Here is a 20,107-nt window from a genome sequence, read left to right as displayed (position 1 = left end):
CATTTGTAGTAGTGGCATGACAGTTTGGGAATCTCATGGTTAAAGAGAGCTCCTATGATCGTCAATGCTAATAGATGAGGACAGCAAGTTTTAAATTGACTACATTAATGTATTTCTGGCAAGAAGATTACCTTTGCTATACATATCATTTACATTGCATTTACCACACATTATAATCTTCTGTAACATTTGTAATTTAACTCGAAAAACACTCTGGAGTACTGCTTTATGACAGGCTTAGTCAAAAAGGTAAATTCAAATCACCGCACTAAACTTACTCATTTTACTAAATATTTAATAAAAGCCTCTTTAACAGAGTTTGGTTTATTATTAAACTGGATATTAATTGATTAAAAACTCAATTAGCTCTGAAATATGTAATGTAGCTCATTAAATGATATTTTACACCCACCACCACTCATGCTGTATTCTAAATTAAACCACATATGCATGATTCTTTAAAAAAAATCTACTATTTTCCAGTTTTAGGGGAAACCAGAACAGAATGAGATTCATTGTAAGTGTGGAAAAGCAGAGTCAAACTTAAGGTGTAGGGTTGGGAAAAGAAAAAGTTCTACAAGATAAAAAGGGATTAGGCCTTTAGTAATCAGGCAAAAAATCTAGTGAAGTGATCCACCTGAGGACACAGAAATAGAAAGTCAAACAAGATGGACAAATTGGAAAATAGACTTATTGCCAAATGGTAAGATTGAGTGCTCTTATCAAATAATAGAGTTCTGTGGAAAACTAAAGAGATCAAATCTAAGAAGGAACTTAAAATGCACTCATTATAAATCTGAGGCTAATGAAATCTCTGATAATAAGAAATCTAGAAAGTGATGTAGAGATGTACACAGGGGCATTGGAAGAGCTAAAAGAAGAAAAGTTGTAAATTTTCAGCAGAAAATGTTTAATGAATTAGAAATTGTTTTATTTACTTCAAAAAAGGTTGCAGTACTTATTGATGAATCACAGGGTGTGATGGACTGCAGTCTAGACTGTTAAAAGAAGTCAAGGAGGAGCAAGTAGAGGCTATCACTATTTTTATAGTATACATTAGAGTAGTGGAGATTTTGAGACAATGTCATCATATCCCTCTCTCTGGATGGGTGCATTTGAGTCCTGCACCAGAACTTATTGACCATGGAAGGTATCTTTGTAAAGCAACAATTGATTATCAGCCTTTAAACTTCCCATTATACCCAAAGATAGATGGTAAAAGGAAGACAGCTTTATGATCAACTATCCTGCAGAAAACAATGGCAAATCATTGCAATATTTTGCCCGTAAGTACGTACCAATTCAACGGAAATCCATAGCCCAATGCTTAGAAATGAGGATAGTAGAAACGACCGACAGTAAAGTAAGATAGTTGTGGTATGCAACTGGGAAATACTGATATCCAAAAATGTAGAAGAGGCTGAACTGGGTAACAACTGATCAGTTCCTTGAATACCAGCAATGGGAAAGCCCTAGAAAGGTAACTTTCACTGCGTAATTTAGGCTATGGGGAGCAAGTATGCATTTTGATCATTCCTAGGCACTGCTATGGACTCATTTCCACCTTTATACATATGGACTATTTAAAATTTTCTGCTGCCCCTTAACAGAATGGACTTGAAATCCATAGCAAGGCTAAAGCATGAACTGACCAAGGTAATGCTGTGGATTGGAAGTTGTAGATGATAAATTTTTAATAAAAAAAACATACATAACCACCAGATGTTTCAAAGTGCTTTACAGTCAATGGGATACTTATGACAGTTAATCAATATTGTCTTGTGGAAAACGCAACAATTGTGCACATTGAGCTGCTACAAACAGCAAGAGATGATGACTGGGTCATCTATTTTTGTGAGAGAAAGATATTGGCCTTGGCACCAGGGGTAACTCTCCTGTTCTGCTTCGAAATAATGGCATGGCATTTTTTTTTCCTCTATCCTCCTAAGGGTGTGGAGAGGCCTCAGTTTAATGGCTTATCAGTTTCACTGTCGGTACTGCACTGGAATAGCAGTTTGGATTCTTGTGCTCCAAGACCTGGAGTGGTACTTGAAGCTACAACCTCGTGAGTCTAAGATGAGAGTGTTACCAGTTGAGCCAGAGTTGACTCAAAGAAGACAATCTTGCCATACGAGCACTATACTACCATTGAAGAGACGATGAAGAGACACAATACAGATTACTGAGATTAGGGAGGGTTTTGATGGAACGAATAAGTAAAGATTATTTCCTCTGTTTGGAGGAGATCAATGATAAGAATTTGTTGATTTAAAATTATTGTTCAAATTGACAAGGTGTGTCAGGAGAGAAAAAAATATTTGCAGAAAGTGCTGTTGGAGTACAAATGGTGTATTGCAACATTGGAAAAGACATTAAATCAAGGTCCTATTTACCTTCTGATGTGGACGTATAAGATCCCATATGGCCTTTACTTCAAAGCTGAATATGAGAAATCTTCCTCTTGTCTTTATCAATATACATAGAGTCATAGAGTCTTTCCACCAACAAATTAAAATAGATTATTTCAGCATGACCTCACTCTTGTTTAGGGGAGCTTGCTGTGTACATTATGGCTGCTGTGTTTCTGACATAATAGCAGTGACTGAAATTCAAAAAAAGGTCCTTGCTGTAATAAAAGCAAAATACTGTGCAGACACTGGAAATCTGAAACTAACACAGAAAATGCCAAAGAAACTCAGCTGGTCCAGTAGCACCTATGGAGAGAGAAACCGCTTTAATGTTTTGAGTTGGATATGACTCTTTCCTGGAATCTCTTCACTGTAAAATGTTTTACGACAGCCTTAAGATCATTGGGATGTTACATAAATTGAACATAGTACAATATAGTGCAGAACAGGCCCTTTGACCCTCGATGTTGCACCAACCTGTGAATTAATCTAAGCCCATCCCCTACACCATCCCATCATCATCCAAGGATTGGTTAAATCTCACTAATGTTGCTGAGAAATTGAAATATTTTGTTCTCAGGGAACACTGCCAAACGAGTGACTGGGGCAGACACCACTACATCTCTTAAAAATAATGAATAAATGTTAAAATCAGAGGATGATACAGGGCACAGGGAGAGTACCAGTTGAGAGCTGCTTAAACATGATTGATTAAACAGCTCATCTGTGTGAGTGTGTGTGTGTGTGTGTGTGTGTGTGTGTGATGTGCACATGCACATAAGTCCACAGTATATTTTGCATAGCGGAGAGATGAAAGATGTAAAGAGATTGGGGGGAATGTGAAGTAATCAGATCAGCCGTGATCTTGTTGAGTAAGCTTTAAGGGCCTATTCCTACTCCTAACTCATACATTCATACGTATATTATCCCAGGGTATTTCACAGGAGCAACTTAAATTAAGTTTGACACCTAACCAGACAAGGATGCAGGCAACTTTTAGCAATTGTCTTTAAGGGGGAACATGAGACAGAAAGATGGAGAGAAAGAAGGAAGAAATTCCAGAACTTAGGACCTTGTCAACTGAAGGCACTGCCACCTACTGAGCAGTGATTAAAATTAGGGATGTGCAAGAGTCCTCAATTAGATGAATGTAGTTGGGAGTTGGAGGGAATTACAGAGATAGTGAGAGGTGAGGCCATGAAGTGAATTGGAAACAAAGATTGAAATTTTAAAATTGGGGTACTGCCATATTACGAGCCAGTGAGCAGACAAATATTGGGTGAATGGGACTTGGGGTGTATTAGAATGGAGGTATAAGAGTTTTGGGTGTTATCATGCCTGCCTTCATGTTATAGTCTTCTATTTTATACAATACAATATAGCACAGGAACAGGCCCTTCACCAATTCCCAATCTTTATTGAGACCTTAGTGCTCATATGTAGTTTCTATCCCTCTGTTCACCTCAAGTACATGTATCTATCAAGATACACGTTAAATGTTGTTAATGTGCCTGCTTCCATCACCTCCACTGACAGTGCGTTCCAGACACCCACCACGCTCTGTGTGAAACATTTTCCCTGTACATCTCCCCTAAACCTTCCCCCTCTCACCTTGAACCTGTGCCCTCTTGTAGTTGACCTTTCCACCCTGGGAAAAAGCCTCTAACTATCCACCCTATCTATGCCTCTCATAATTCTGTAAACCTCTTACCAAGTTGCCCCTTAGCCTCTGTCTTTTCAATCTAAGTTTATCCGACCTCGTCTCATAACTAAAACCCTCCAGACCTGGCACCATCCTGGTAAACCTTCTCAACACCCTCTCCAAAGCATCTACATCCTTTTGGTAGTGTTGTGTTCAGAGCTGTACATAATATTCCAAATGCGGCCTAACCATAGTTTTATACAGCTAACATAACTTGCCAATTTTTATATTCGAAGCTCAGGAAAATGAAGGCAAGCTTTTAATGGTTACTTTTAAAACCACTGTCAGCAATCGCATTTAAACTGAGAAGTGTTGTCTTACAAAAACTGAATGTATAAGCACATTTTTTTATTTATATGCTACACATAACCCATTAATATTGACCTGAATCAGTACGAGGAATGTCATTTAGCATTATTCTCACTGTCTGCTCTTAAGATAACATCAAATGAAATATCTAATGCTGTTGATCACATGGATGTGAACTATAGGAAATCATTTATTGGAACTGTTTCAATAATTATATATAAGAATAATATGAATAAATAAATAATGAATACTTTCCAATTCTTTCAAACACATAGATCCAAACTTAGGTTTGCAACATCATCATGAACTTTAAAAGAAACCTATAATTTAAAGAGTTATAATTACACAAAATTTGATATCAAATGCATTAATTGAAATTAACTTGAAATTTGAATACTACTCACAGCTGAGCCTGAATGCCCTGGAAGACCTGGTAGTCCTGGTGCACCAATGTCTCCCTAAACAAACATCAAACAATAACATGAAAAGGTAAGCTATAAAGAAGCAAAGCACCCCACCAACCTTCGCATAAATTACATCATCCGCTGACATTTCAGCCACCTAGAAGTGGACCCCACCACCAGTGATATATTTCCCTCCCCACCCCTATCCACTTTTCGTAAAGACCGCTCCCTCCACGATTACCTGGTCAGGTCCATGACCCCCGCCAATCTACCCTCGCCTCCCGGCACCTTCTCTTGCCACTGCAGGAATTGGAAAACCTGCACCCACACCTCCCCCCTCACCTCCGTCCAAGGCCCCAAAGGAGCCTTCCACATCCATCAAAGTTTTACCTGCACTTCCACACGTCATTTATTGTATCTGTTGCTCCCAATGCGGTCTCCTCTATACTGGTGAGACCGAACGCCTTATCGCAGAGTGCTTCAAAGAACATCTCCGGGACACCTGCACCAATCAGGCCCATCGCTCCGTGGCTGAACATTTCAACTCCCCCTCCCACTCTGCCGAGGACTTGCAGGTCCTGGACCTCCTCCATCACCAATCCCTCACCACCCGACACCTGGAGGAAGAACGCCTCATCTTCTGCCTCGGGACCCTTCAACCCCAGGGCATCAATGTGGACTTCACCAGTTTCCTCATTTCCCCTCTCCCCCACCTTACCGCAGTTCCAACCTTCCAGCTCAGCACCATCCTCATGACCTGTCCCATCTGTCAATCTTCCTTCCCATCTATCCGCTCCTCTATCCTCTCCAACCTATCAGCTTTACCCCCACCTCCATCCACCTATTGCACTCTCAGCTACCTTCTCCCCAACTCCACCCCCCCCTTCCATTTATCTCTTCACCCTCATTCCTGATGAAGGGCACTTGCCCGAAACGTCGATTTTCCTGCTCCTTAGATGCTGCCTGACCTGCTGTGCTTTTCCAGCACCACTCTAATCTTGACTTCCATTAATCAATATCAATGACCAACAAGTGCTGGCCATGTCAGTGAGGTTCATGTTCAATGAGATAGTAAAAAAAATATATATTTATCAATCTCCTGTGACATTTTCAGATGATCAAAGAAAGTGTGGATTTGTAAAGGGCAAATCATGCTTGACAAACCTGACTAACTCTTTTGAAAAGATAACTAGTGTACAAGGGCATGTCTCTTTTCAAAAGCAATTAGATATGGGCAACAAATTTTGAGCTTCCACTTTGGTAAAAGCAGAAGTTCTGTTCTAAGGGTTACAACTGAAGTGTGTTTCCTCATTTGGAAAAGCCAATAAGATATAGCAGCAGAAGTAGGCTGCTATAAGTAACTCCAAGGTCTCTTTGTTCAGCAACACTCGCTAGGACCTTACCATTAAGTGTATAAGTCCTGCTACGATTTGCTTTCCCAAAATGCAGTACCTCGCATTTATCTGAATTAAACTCCATCTGCCACATCTCAGCCCATTGGCCCATCTAGTCCAGATCCTGTTGTAATCTGAGCTAAGCTTCTTTGCTGTCCACTACACCTGCAATTTTTGTGTGATCTGCAAACGTACTAACTATACCTCTTATGCTCACATCCAAATCATTTATATAAATGACGGAAAGCAGTGGACCCAGCACCAATCCTTGTGGCAGTCCACTGGTCACAGGCCTCCAGTCTGAAAAACAACCCTCTGCCACGACCCTCTGTCTTCTACCTTCAAGTCAGTTCTGTATCCAAATGGCTAGTTCTCCCTGTATTCCATGAGATCTAACCTTGCTAACCAGTCTCCCATGGGGAACCTTGTCGAACGCCTTACTGAAGTCCATATAGATCACATCTATCGCTCTGCCCTCATCAATCTTTTTTGTTACTTCCTCAAAAAACTCAACCAAGTTTGTGAGACATGATTTCCCATGCACAAAGCCACATTGACTATCCCTAATCAGCCCTTGCCTTTCCAAATACATGTACATCCTGTTCCTCAGGATTCCCTCCAACAACTTGCCCACCACCGACATCAGTTCACACATCTATTGTTCTCTGGCTTGTCCTTACCGCCCTTCTTAAGCAGTGACACCATGTTTGCCAACCTCCAGTCTTCCGGCACCTCACCTGTGACTATCGATGATACAAATATTTCAGCAAGAGGCTCAGCAATCACTTCTCTAGCTGCCCACAGAGTTCAAGGTTATGACCAGGTCCTGGGGATTTAGCCATTTTTATGTGTTTCAAGACATCCAGCACTTCCTCCTCTGTAATATGGACATTTTTCAAAATGTCACCATCTATTTCCCTATATTCTATATCTTCCATGTCCTTTTCCACAGTAAATACTGGTGCAGTATTTAGTATCTCCCCCATCTCCTGCAGCTCCACACAAAGGCCACTTTGCTGATCTTTGAGGATCCCTATTGTCTCCCCAGTTACCCTTTTGTCCTTAATGTATTTGTAAAAATCCTTTAGATTCTCCTTAATTCTATTTGCCAAAGCTATCTCATGTCCCCTTTTTGCCCTCCTGATTTCCCTCTTAAGTATACTCCTATTGCCTTTATACTCTTCTAAGGGTTCACTTGATCTATCCTGTCTATACCTGACATATATTTCCTTCTTTTCCAAAGCCTCAATTTTTTTTAGTCATCCAGCATTCCCTGTAGCTACCAGCCTTTTCTTTCACTCTAACAAGAATATACTTTCTCTGGACTCTTGTTATCTAATTTCTGAAGGCTTCCCATTTTGCAGCCATCCCTTTACCTGCGAACATTTGTCCCCAATCAGCTTTTGAAAGGTCTTGCCTAATACTGTCAAAATTGGCCTTTCTTCAATTTAGAACTTCAATTTTTAGATCTGATCTAATCTTTTTCCATCATTATTTTAAAACTAATAGAATTATGGTCGCTGGCCCCAAAGTGCTCACCCACTGACACCTCAGACACCTGCCCTGCCTTATTTCCCAAGAGTAGGTCAAGTTTTGCACCTTCTATAGTAGGCATATCCAAATACTGAATCAGAAAATTTTCTTGTACACACCAAACAAATTCCTCTCCATCTAAACCATTAACACTAAGGCATTCCAGTCTATGTTTGGACAGTTAAAATCCCCCACCCTATTATTCTAACAAATAACTGAGATATCCTTACAAATTTGTTTCTCAATTTCCTGCTGACTATTAGGGGGTCTATAATACAATCCCAGTAAGATGATCATCCCTTTCTTATTTCTCAGTTCCACCCAAATAACTTCCCTGGATGTATTTCCAGGAATATCCTCCTTCAGTACAGCTGTAATGCTGTCCCTTATCAAAAACACCACTCCCCCTCCTCTCTTACCTCCCTTTCTATCTTTCCTGTAGCATTTGTATCCTGGAACATTAAGCTTCCAGTCCTGCCCATCCCTGAGCCATGTTTCTATAATTGCTATGATACCCTAGTCCCATGTTCCTAACTATGCCCTGAGTTCATCTGCCTTCCCTGTTAGGCCCCTTGCATTGAAATAAATGCAGTTTAATTGATCAATCTCACCTTGTTCTCTGCTTTATCCCTGCCTGCCCTGACTGTTTGACTCGCTTCTGTTCTCAACTGTACCAGTCTCAGATTGATCTCTTTCCTCACTATCTCCCCTGGTCCCACCAACCCTCTAACCCCCCTCCCCCTCCACCACCACCACCAGTATATTAGTCCCCTTCATCTTCACATTGAAGATATTCTCTATTGACTTGTGTAGCACTGTCATCATACTAAATGGGATAGACTTTGAACAGATTTAACAGCTCAAGACTGGGCATCCATGAGGCACTATGGGCAATCAGCAGCAGCAGAATAGTATTATACCAATACAATCTGCAACCTTGTGGTCTGGAAAATCAAGCTGGGGAGTAATCCCAGTTCAACTAAGAATACAGGAGGACACACCAAAAACAGCACCATGACTAAAAATAAAGTGTAAACCGGTGAAACTACTGGGCAGTATTACATTCTAGGCATTCAGCATAAGCAGCAAATAACAGACAAGTGACTTCACAACCATTAACTCAGATCTAATTTCTGCAGTCCTGCCACATCTAGTCATGAGTAAACAGTTAAACAACTCACTGGAAGGGGAAGCTCCACAAATATCCCTATCCTCAATGATGTGGAAGCCAGATAACTTCAGCCAGAAGTGTTGAATGGATGATCCATTTCGGCTTCCTGCAGTGGTCCCCAGCATCACAAATGGCAGTAATCAGCCAATTTGGTGCACTCCACGTGACATCAAGAAACAGCTGGAAACACTGAATACTGCAAAATCTATGGACCTTGACACCATTTTGGCAACAGTACTGAAAACCTGTGCTCCAGAACATGCCATGCTCCTTCCTGCTATTCTAGTACAGTGACATCTACCCAATAACGTGAAAGATTGCCCAGGTGCATTCTGTACACAAACACAGAGCAAATTCAACCTGGTCAATTACTGCCCTTCTGGTCTACAATTGGTCAGCAATAAAATAATGGAGGTGGTCACCAATAATGTGAAAATACTATGGCTTTAAGAGATGCATTTTGTCCTTTCTTTTTATGAAGAAAGTTTGAAACAGAGGTGATGATCATTCTGCACAAGCCAATAAACAGCTTGTGAGGCCTTGGGGCATTTTACAAACAAAAATTGCAACATTAGAAGCAGCCTGAATGAGTAGGGTCAAGCTCCCCCAGTGCATGTTCTCTCAGTCTTCATTCCCCTTCATGACTAGATGGAATAGTGTTACAAAGGACAGATGGTATAGCAACTGGCAATTTGGCACATCCAATCCATGTGGATGTTTCCAATCAGGCTTCTTCTCCTCTTTCATCATTTAAATTTACCACGGTAACCTTGCATTTGATTCTCCCTCATATGTCTCTCTTGCTTCCCCTCCCTCTTTCACCTCCTCCAAGTTGTTGGGTAAAAATGTTCCTTCTCCAATCACTATTGGATTTTTTGAAGCTGAATTTATTTTTGTTTTGGCTAAGTGCTAGCACTATCAAGTTTTTTTTGGAGAGTTTTTCACCACAATGATATATGTCACTTATCGTACCAAACTCACCTTATTATACCTACCCAGCCTCTGCAACATTCTCCTTGTCCAATTCTATTCCTATCTTACTAAGCATTGATCCTAGAATAACTTGCCACTCAGCAGATAGCGACCAAAAGGCAGCCCATTCCTGGTATCTTTAAAATGGCTGCTGTGTATGGACAAGTATTGGCACTCCAGCGTTGCCTTTCACTGTCAACCAAATGGCACAGACACCACAAAATCATGCTGCCCATGGCACAGAGCTCATGGATGAGACTCCCTTGAATGTACAATGTCATTCTCTCACCAGCCCACAGCGTTTACCTGTCTTTAGCTACATCGTGTCCAAACACCCTCTGAAGCATCACTACCCTGTCCCCAGTGCTCACTGTGGTCCCACACTTTTTCATTGGCTTAGTAGGGGAGCATCAGATACAGACAAGCAATCAGACAATTCCAAACATGAACTTTTATTTACAGCCAGCAAAAGGGGACACAAACAAACCAAATAGAGACTGCAGTTCACACTGTACAATGCAAATTAAATGTTGGCATCAAGAGTATTTTACAGTCCATGATGGTCTGCTGCACCCAATTCTTATCTATTAGAATCAGCCTACCCGGTAGTATCACCACACCCTCCCCAGTAGCATCATCCTTCTCCTCAGAAAACTACTCCCGTTCCCCAGTTCCTCAATGACTGCTTTTACAGGTCACTCTTGCACTTTCCTCAGTGCAAGTTGCCCCAGGATTCTATTCACGCCAGACCTATGACTGAGTTTATCGAGCAGCTCCTCGACATGACTGAGTGGACCCCTGACCGATATCCTTGCAGCTCCCTACCTGATGAAATACGACTCCCATGAATGCTTGTAATGGCTTAACAGGACTGACCATTTCCCAATCCCCAGACAGTTATTGGATAAATTCCTTAACCATGACTAGCCCGAGTGGATAGCTGGCTGTGGCTAATCCCTTAGATGTGCTGATGACTGACACTCCTGGGGACGTGCCCCTCCTTCACTGAATTGAGGACTAACCTCTACCAATATTAAATCATGGCTATTGGTCGAATAAATGTGCAGTGTTACTATCCAGGCAGCTAGCACATGTTGTACGTTAACATCTCAGTCTGCTGTACAGAAATACATCATCCAAGCCCCAGGAAATCCCTACTGACAAACATAACAAGCTGTCAGTATGAGTGACTATGCAAAAGAGCATGCCTGTAGGAAAGGACTAATTAGTCTTTATCTCTGGTTGAAGGATCAAAACCTTAACAGACATAGTAAAGCAAGGTAAGCCTGCAAGCATACAGGTCAGTGTGAGATTAGGGTCCATTCCTGAGAGGCAGCTTGATCCAACTGTGACCTGGGTGTCTGTTCATGCTTAATCTTGCAACGCTATTTGCGAGTGCTCCCTGTAATACACGACTGCCCTTTCAAAGCGCCCTGCAGGTGGATTGGAGAAGTGCCATGAGGATTCTAAGGGGGTTGCCAAATCACATATGCCAATGTCTGTGGACATCTCATGTCCGTGGACCATGTCCTGAGAGCCAGCGGTGAACAGAAACCGCTAGGTATCTGCTCTTGCTTCAGTGTCGAGAATTCTCATTGTCTAGCTTTCTGCAGCTTTTTAGTCAGTATTAAGCTGAATATTATTGAGGTGGGTTACACAATTAATAAACTATAATCCCCCTTAATTGCAGCTTGCTGCAGCCTAATGAGAATCTTGCCTTGGCTCATGACATACATTTAAACATTAGAGTAAGCTGCTTCCCCTTCCTGATGTTGAGGTAAGCCTTGCTGGACCTCTCGTGTAATTCTGTCACAAATCTCACCATAGTCCACATTGTTCAGGCCCCTTTAAGATTCCACCATTGCTAATTATCATGCGTTGACAGCCTCTGGTTAGGATGCACCCCAAAAGAGGACGCATTCTCTCTGTATCCACTCGAACAAAACCTTTCATTATGTGTACATCTCTACAACTCTATGCTGAAGACTGCTATTAGGAGACTCCTCAGTCTACTTTTCCAACAGAGTTTCAGTGGAACTACAACTAAGCATGAATAAAGTTCTATATTTGGTTTCTCTTTTGATTGACTGCCATGCCTTCAAATTTGAGGTAATTGTTCTGCTCACTGCTGCTAACGATTCCATTTCATATTTTGATGTAAACCACAGCAATTGGCGGTACCATTGAGCAAGGGAGCCAAACAGGTCATTATAGAATCCCTACAGTGCGAAAGCAGGTCATTTGGCTCATTGAGTCCGCACCGATCCTCCAAAGAGGAGTCCACCTCCCTGTAACCCTGCATTCCCCATGCACACCCCTGGAAACTAGAGGGCAATTTAGCATGACCAATCCACCTAACCTGCACACCTTTGGACTGTGGGAGGAAACCCACACAGGCACTGCAAGAATGTGCAAACTCCACATAGACAGTCGCCCGAGTGTGGAATCAAACCTGAGTCCCTGGCGCTGTGAAACAACAGTACTAACTACTGAGCCACCATGTCACCCCCTTGGAGCATCTGAACGAAACAACTCTAGAACAAAAGGTGTCTTTGCGAGAAGGAGGACTCAGAGAGAGAAGGTTCAGACAGACAAAGGATTTCCTCCAGCTTAATCCCGTATTGTTTCATTCTTATTTGACTTTAATTTCCCCATCTACTTGTAATGACTTGATACCAGTGGAATAAACAAAATCTCTGTTTTATGGTTCTTGGGCCATCCATGTGCTCAAATCTCATATTACATTTCCATTGTAATAGGAAATCGTCCACTGCAGAGAATGATTAAAAAAAACCTTCACAGTACCGTTGGCCCTGGTGGTCCATCACGCCCAGGTGACCCCTGACGTCCTTGCTTACCCTGTAAAGAATTAAACGAATATGATTAGTTGTCCAAACATTTTCAATATGAATTATCAGTATTCAGTTCCAAGTTCATCACCACCCCCATACTTACCTGGGCTCTTTTGCCCTTTTTGGTTCACCCATTTTCCTATGGGGTGATGGAATAATACTGGACTGATGTTAAACTTGAGCAGATGCAGAAAGGATTTACAAGGAATGCTGCTGGGGTTGGAGGATTTGAGCTATAGGGACAGGCTGAACAGGCTGGGGCTATTTTCCCTTGAGCATCGGAGGCTGATGGGGTGACCTTATAGAGGTTTATAAAATCATGAGAGGCATGGATAGTATAAATAAACAAGATCTTTTTCCAGGGTTGGGGAATCCAAAACTGGATGGCATAGGTTTAAGGTTAGAGAGGAAAGATTCAAAAGGACCTAAGAGGCAACTTTTTCAGGCAGAGGGTGGCGTGTGTATGGAGGAAGTAGTGGAAGTGGGTACAATTACTATATTTGAGGAGAAAGTGAGGACTGCAGAATGCTGGAGATCAGAGCTGAAAATGTGTTGTTGGAAAAGCGCAGCAGGTCAGGCAGCATCCAAGGAACAGGAGAATCGACGTTTCGGGCATCAGCATCCTGAAGAAGGGCTGATGCCCAAAATGTCGATTCTCCTGTTCCTTGGATGCTGCCTGACCTGCTGCACTTTTCCAGCAACACATTTTCAGCCACAATTACAATATTTAAAGGGCATTTGATTGATGCATGAATAGGAAATGTTTAGAGAGATAGGGGGCCCATCCGCTGGCAAGTGGGACTAGGTTGCTTTGGGATATCTGGTCATCATGGGCGAGTTGGACCGAAGGGTATACCTCCACGTTGTGCAACTGTATGACTCTATGACAGGGTGGATGGGGAGAGACAGCGTGGGAATGGTTGGTGGGGTTTGGGATGAGCTGTAGACAATGATCTCTCTCAAATAAGCAGCCAAGCCAATGTCCAAATGGTTGGTGAAAATGGGTTCCAAATGTGATTCCTAAACCACAGTTGCACCTGCCTGATTCATTCAAGGATGTTGGCTGCCCATGGACTACACAAATCTCCTGGCTGACAGCAGTTTGACAGGGCATTGTGCCCAAACCTGCAGGGTGGATTTCTACCCTTGAAAATTTAAGATTTTTTGTTTAAATTAGGTGGATTCCTTACAATATATCCAGATTTCCCAGAGTCCAAACCTCTTCGCTGCTTCAATTCAAACAATGAAATGACAAACACCTGATGAAGGAGCAGCGCTCCAAAAGCTAGTGCTTCCAAATAAACCTGTTGGACTATAACCTGGTGTTTTGCGATTTTTAACTTTGTACACCCCAGTCTAACACTGGCATCTCCAAATCATGACTGAAATAAGTGCATTCCCATTATCAAGCAAGGTCATCTCTATTATAAAATCAAAATAATGTGAATGCTGGAATTCTGAAACAAAATAAGAAAATGTCTGAGAAACCTTTTGGCAACTGGAAGGTTTTCATCTCAATAAACCATCTTGCTCCCAGGTTAACATTTCTGTCATGGGCCTGCTGCAGTGAAGCTCGGCACAAACAGCTCCTCGTTTTCCTCTTGCTTTATGTTCTTCAGGACTCAACATTAAGTTTAACAACTTCACAGCATGACCTCTGTCCTCCAGTTTCAATACAGCTGCCTGCCCCCACCTCATTCTTAGAGCAGAACCAATTTCCACTCCTCACCCATTTTCATTCGTTTACATCTCTATTTCTCCTTTGTCACCATTTGCATTCCCTTTGTCTTTTGCCATGGGCCCCCTCAATCATTATCAGTTCCACTCACTCTGTCAATAGCATGAACACTACCATTTTCCAGTAGCTATCTGTTCTGATGAAGAGTCATATTGGACTCAAAACATCAACTCTGTTTCTCTCTGCACACATGGTGCCAGACCTGCTGAGTTTCTTCAGTATTTTTTGTATTTGGGTCAGTTGTATCACAAACCTTCACCTATATAAAAGCAAACACACATTAAATAACTCCTGTAGATTTGTGTTCTGTGATTAATATAAATTCTTCTTGTTGCAGAAGTGGTAAAACAGAGGTCTCTAAAGCTCACAGCATAGGAACTGATGCCAATGAAAGTACAAATAAATTTGTTGGCCAGTACTACTTCCCCCGACAACACCCACCTCCTCAATTTCAGTCCTTTCTCTGCTGAAGACACTAAAGTCTTTAACATTCATTTCATATAACTTGGATGACCCTCTTGTTGACTGGAGAGGCCCAGATGATGAAAAACAAGCTGTTCAAATATTTATCCTTCTATGAAAAAGACTATTTTTTTACAAAAAGAAAAAGGCTATTTCATGAAAGCCTTGAGCTAGATATGACTGAATGGCTGTCGTTTATTTAGCCACAAAGGAAATAATGAAAAATGTCAAAGAGGCAGACTTTGGTGTGTTGACTGGCTGGTTCTTTAGATGACTGTTTAGGTCCCCATCATGTTTCATTGCTTAAATCAGGTGAAATACAAACCCATACATTCACCATCCATGCTTATTGTGGCCAATTGCCCATACATTGCACAAATGGTGAGCAGCATTTGCCATTAAAGGAATCAATTATGAAGGTGCCATTTATAACATGTTAAGTGGTCTGACATTTCGAGAAGTTCAAGCAGCTTCGGTCAGCTCTTCCCATCTTATTAAAATGCAATTACACTAGTGAGAGGCCAGTATGTAAATGTAAACTGAATTTTCTGCCTCCCCTTTTGTGCATTCTGCAAGATTAGTCAAGCAATTCTCTGCCATCCACCCCCAGCGGTCCATCTTGAGATCTCTGTACCTCCTTTAGGTCCTTATTGCTCGCTGCTATTCTGCCATCCATAATGGCTTAACAGCCGCATTTCTTGGCAGGATCTGGATACTGACCAGGACGCTGCACTGGGACTGGCCAAGACAATTAAAATCCCACCCCTCTATACCCCTGGGGATTGGGCTGCTGGTCATTGTGGACAACAAACTACAAATGGATGAAATGGTGCATAATATATCACTTATTACCTATCGATGCTGGAATCCTGGTCATTGAGCACTTGAGAATGACTTTTGAGTTGACTGGCACTCCAGCACTGACCATTGTTACTTGCCCTAAGCAGGAAACAGGCACTCATATCTGAGCATTTGCAGGTCTCTCCAAGATGAATATGTTTTGGCCTTTGCGAGAATTTTATTTCTGGAAAGAGTTGAGCACTCTTTTTAAATTACATCGATATGGTTTTACCATTGACAAACCCATTCTAGGTGATCGGGACTGGAGCTGTAATGTGAACACTAGGTCACTGGAAACTTTTGAAGTTGTTTAGCCACCTTTTTCTTAAATGTAGGGAACTTGCTGTGAATAGACTGCCCTCATTAAGCTGCACGATTTTGGAGTGTAACTAGTCCCATGAAAGGGATATTCTCTATATGCTGAAAAACATCATGTTAATAATCTCATAATAAGGCCAAGCCATATGACCATCTCCAACTTTGCTCTGCTAAGTAATTTGGATGGTTATTAAACTTAGGAACTGTGCGTTCAAAAATTTGAAAAAGTATCGCCACCACAATCAATACTGTCAATACAGTTTGGCACTTGATCTCCACATGTCTGAAGATTACATACCATTAGTCCCCGTAATGACCAATTCACCCTCAATGACTCAATTACAGCCTATTGGATGTTAGTTACTGCAGCAACTATGTCATCAACAAAGAATACAACATTACTTATGATGACATCAGCCAGCTCACAGCTAGTGGGGAAAATATGAGGCTGGGCACATGTTACCAAATATTTACTGTGATAAAAAACATAAAACTCCATTTATATTACCTGAGATTCAAGTTTTCTTCTAAGATCTACACCTAATCCAAAAATATATACTTGCCGCTGCATCAGGAAAACAACTAACATAATCAAAGACCCCTCCAACCCCGGTTAGAATCTCTTCCATTCTCTTCTATCAGGCAGAAGATATTAAGGTTCATACATACTTATGAACAGCTTCTTCCCCCTTGTTATAAGACATTTGACGGGAGCTTTTTAATGCAAAAGTTGATCTCTCTCTGCACTTCTCAGCAGGTGTACCATTATATCCTGCACTCTGTCTGTTACCCTGATGTACTTGTATAGTATGCTCTGCCTGTAAAGCATGTAACACAACATTTTGCAGCGTACCTTGGTACACATGATAATAATAAATCAAATCAAATGAAAAAACAAAATTGAGGGGAATATGTCACAGTGTTTCAACGGTGAGTCACAGACAAGTAAAAGCTTCGCAAATGTGAAGTTTTTATTTTCTTGAACCCCACTGAGTACCCTTGGACTAATTTTTATCAAAGTCTCAATATTCCTTTGTGGCCAATTCGGGGTTTGTTAAGAGAGAAATATAGGGTTTGGAGCTTTAGCACAAAGATCTAAGAAATCTGTTGGAAAATTCCTGCATGAGTGCTGAAATCCCGTCCACCTCATTCAAGTTAGAATTAAGCAAAGCTTAAATATTAGCTTCTCCATGTCTGTTCCTGATCACTTGTGGCTCGCCTCACTAATTGAACACATGCAAGGAGATGGCTTTAGTTGCAAGAATGTGTTAGACTTTAATGGGCTTCCTTCTTGACTTAATGTTAATAGATGACACACTACCTTGCAACCTTAAGTTTAAATCTACCTCCATAGTTCTCTCTTTCTGGTGTCTCCATTCCTTCTCCTCAAAGAAATTCAGCACAGGAGAGACGAATGTTGATTTCACTGGGGATTTCACTTTGCTTCGTTGAAGATGAAAGGAAGGTGAGGGTGAGTCCTCAGAGATGCCCGAGGTGTTGAGAAACATCTGGTAAACAGTCTACCATAAACAACGAGTGCGAAACTTGTGCTACCTTTGAGGTGCTCATGGCAGATCTGGAATCTTTTTCCACGAGAGGACGTCACTATAATCCTCAACCATTATGTCTCCAGGTCCCCTGAGAGGGCATGAAATCATATCCCTCAATTGGTTGTATAATGTAAAATCACAAAGGTGAAAAATACATGGTTCTCCCAAACAGGACTCTATCACTCTCAACTACCCACCTGGATGTAAAGACTAGATTAAACTGGCAAGCCATATGGATCATTGGCATCAATGTTATAGTGGGAGGTGATGGCCTAGTGGTATTATTGCTGGGCTGTTAATCCAGGGACCTAGGTAATGTTCTGGGGACCAGGTTCAAGTCCTGTTGTGGTAGATAGTGGAATTAGAATTCAATCAAAATCTGGAATTAAGAGTCAAATGATGACCATGAATCCATTGCTGATTGTCAACAAAAAAGCCCATCTTGTTCATTAATGTCCTTTTGGGAAGAAACTGCCATCCTTACCTGGTCCAGCCTACATTTGACTCCAGACCCTCAACCAATGTGTTTGACTCTTAATGGGGATGGTCAATAAGCCAGCAACAAAATCATCCTATACATGAATAAAAAAGGAGTGGTTGGGGGTCGGGAGCTTCTTGCCCATTTGGAAATTTTACAGAGGGTGGGGAGGGGCTGGACTTTCTATAAGCCTTTGGGCCATTAAGTTAGCCATTTAAGGGCATTACCCATTCCCGTTATTAATTTATTTGTGGTGGGGGGGGGGTGGCCATGCCATGCGGGCTGGTGTTGGGCATGTGCTTGGGGGGCCATGGAGCACACCTTACTGTGCCCGAGTCTATCGGAGGCAACTCCATCTTTTCCCTCCGTATTTCAAGGCCATACTGTCTACTTTACTCTCCTTCAGCCCGGCCTCTCAAACCTGCCCTCCTTCACCCCCCACTTCCCTCCATCCTCATCACTGGGAACTGCCAGCTTGATCCAGTGAAACCTTAGATTTAACATTGTGTCTGTTCTCACCTTCAACAGGATAGGCTGCTTCCCAAGCCTGACCACCACTCCTGCCTTGCACTGAAGGGGCAACACAATTTCAGCCATCCAGTCAGCTGCCAGCTCCCTAACATGGGACTTCTATCCGAGAAAGGGGGGAGAAAGTTTCACCCTAAAGCAATTATTGTTGCTCCCATTGTTAAAGCAGTGTAGGCAGCTGCTGGTATCATGGGTGGGTCCCCTCTCCCCACCCCCCCAGCACACTTTTGTGGGTTGAATCAGGAGCTGGAGAGCTGGCAGGAACAACAGAGCCCCAGAAAATCCAACCAAGTCATTATCACAGAACAAAATCATTCAATCTTTCCAACCCTGAGTTGGCTCTCTGCCTGATTACATGATTAAGTCTGGGATAACCAGATTTTCAATCTGTCAGGGAATCAAGTGATATGGGGAATGGCAAGAACATGGAGTTGATTTCCAAGATCAACCACGGTCGTGTTACATTATAGAACATGCTCGGCTGGCCTGTGTGAGGGGTGCAATCCATGAACATCTGAACACGTGCTTTATTTTCTAAAACAGATTTGATTTGTAACTCCTCACCATTTTACGATTTCTCAATTTCAGAGGCTAAGGAAGAATAAATGCATTGTTTATTGTGTGATACAGTAGTATTTCTGGTGGAATAAAATTTTACTTCTTTCTCCTTCCAGCTTGTGGCTGGTGGAAATGTGGGGGCGGATTTTATTTTAAAATAGAGAAAGATGATCACTCACCGGTATCCCAGGCAGCCCTTCAGCTCCCTTTTGACCAATCATTCCTTTTTGTCCCTTGAAAAAAATGGTTACAATTTGACAAAACCATATTTATTCATAATCTAACCCCTGAAGTCCATCAAATATCACTACCCCAGGAAGTGGTCTTTCCTTTGACATGTGACCACAGAGTTTCCTAAAGTTGTGCGCCATGCTAGGCAAAATGAGTAGAGAAAACCATCAAGCAATAAAGTATCCCTCAGGAGTTCTGAAAAACAATGTAGGCCTTCTTTGGAAGCCTTTATCTACAATAATCTACAAATACAAGTGGCTAATTCACAACGGTATATTTCAGACTACTACTGTGCTCATCCTTGAGGAATACTCACTAAAATGTTTAGCCTGTCATGTAAGAGACAGTTTTCAGAAAGTAACAATACCTATCTTCCCTATATTCAAAAAGTAACAATACCCATCTTCCTTATTTATTTCCCTATTGAATGACAAACCTTTAAAAATGCAATTCAATGCAGTCAATATCTTTTGGCGTTTTACACTAAACATTATTTTGACTTCAGTGTCATCAGTTAACCGGTAACAAAAAGTCCCCCTCCTTCATGGGACCTAGTAATTCAGCCAACATTGAATGAATCTGGGATTCATTCATGCATCTGTGAAAATTTGCAAGCTCAATGGTAAGAGACTTCTTCTGCTCTGGCCTTGTATAAAACA

The 20,107-nt window shown here is 41.7% G+C and overlaps 1 protein-coding gene across 1 annotated transcript in view; it reads right to left on the bottom strand.

The window, feature by feature from the left end:
- LOC140476800 (uncharacterized) overlaps positions 1–20,107 on the bottom strand; it is a 180,227-nt gene that overhangs the window by 14,752 nt on the left and 145,368 nt on the right. Inside the window, exons 19-21 of the mRNA XM_072569595.1 lie at positions 19,397–19,450; positions 12,699–12,752; positions 4,824–4,877 (exon numbers count right to left, since the gene is read on the bottom strand). Coding sequence (XP_072425696.1) covers positions 4,824–4,877; positions 12,699–12,752; positions 19,397–19,450 — 162 coding nt within the window. The remainder of the gene's footprint in view (positions 1–4,823; positions 4,878–12,698; positions 12,753–19,396; positions 19,451–20,107) is intronic.

The sequence above is a fragment of the Chiloscyllium punctatum genome, chromosome 5 (genome assembly GCF_047496795.1).
Source record: "Chiloscyllium punctatum isolate Juve2018m chromosome 5, sChiPun1.3, whole genome shotgun sequence".
In the NCBI taxonomy this organism is placed as follows: Eukaryota; Metazoa; Chordata; class Chondrichthyes; order Orectolobiformes; family Hemiscylliidae; genus Chiloscyllium; species Chiloscyllium punctatum.
This window is presented reverse-complemented; position numbering and strand designations above follow the sequence as displayed.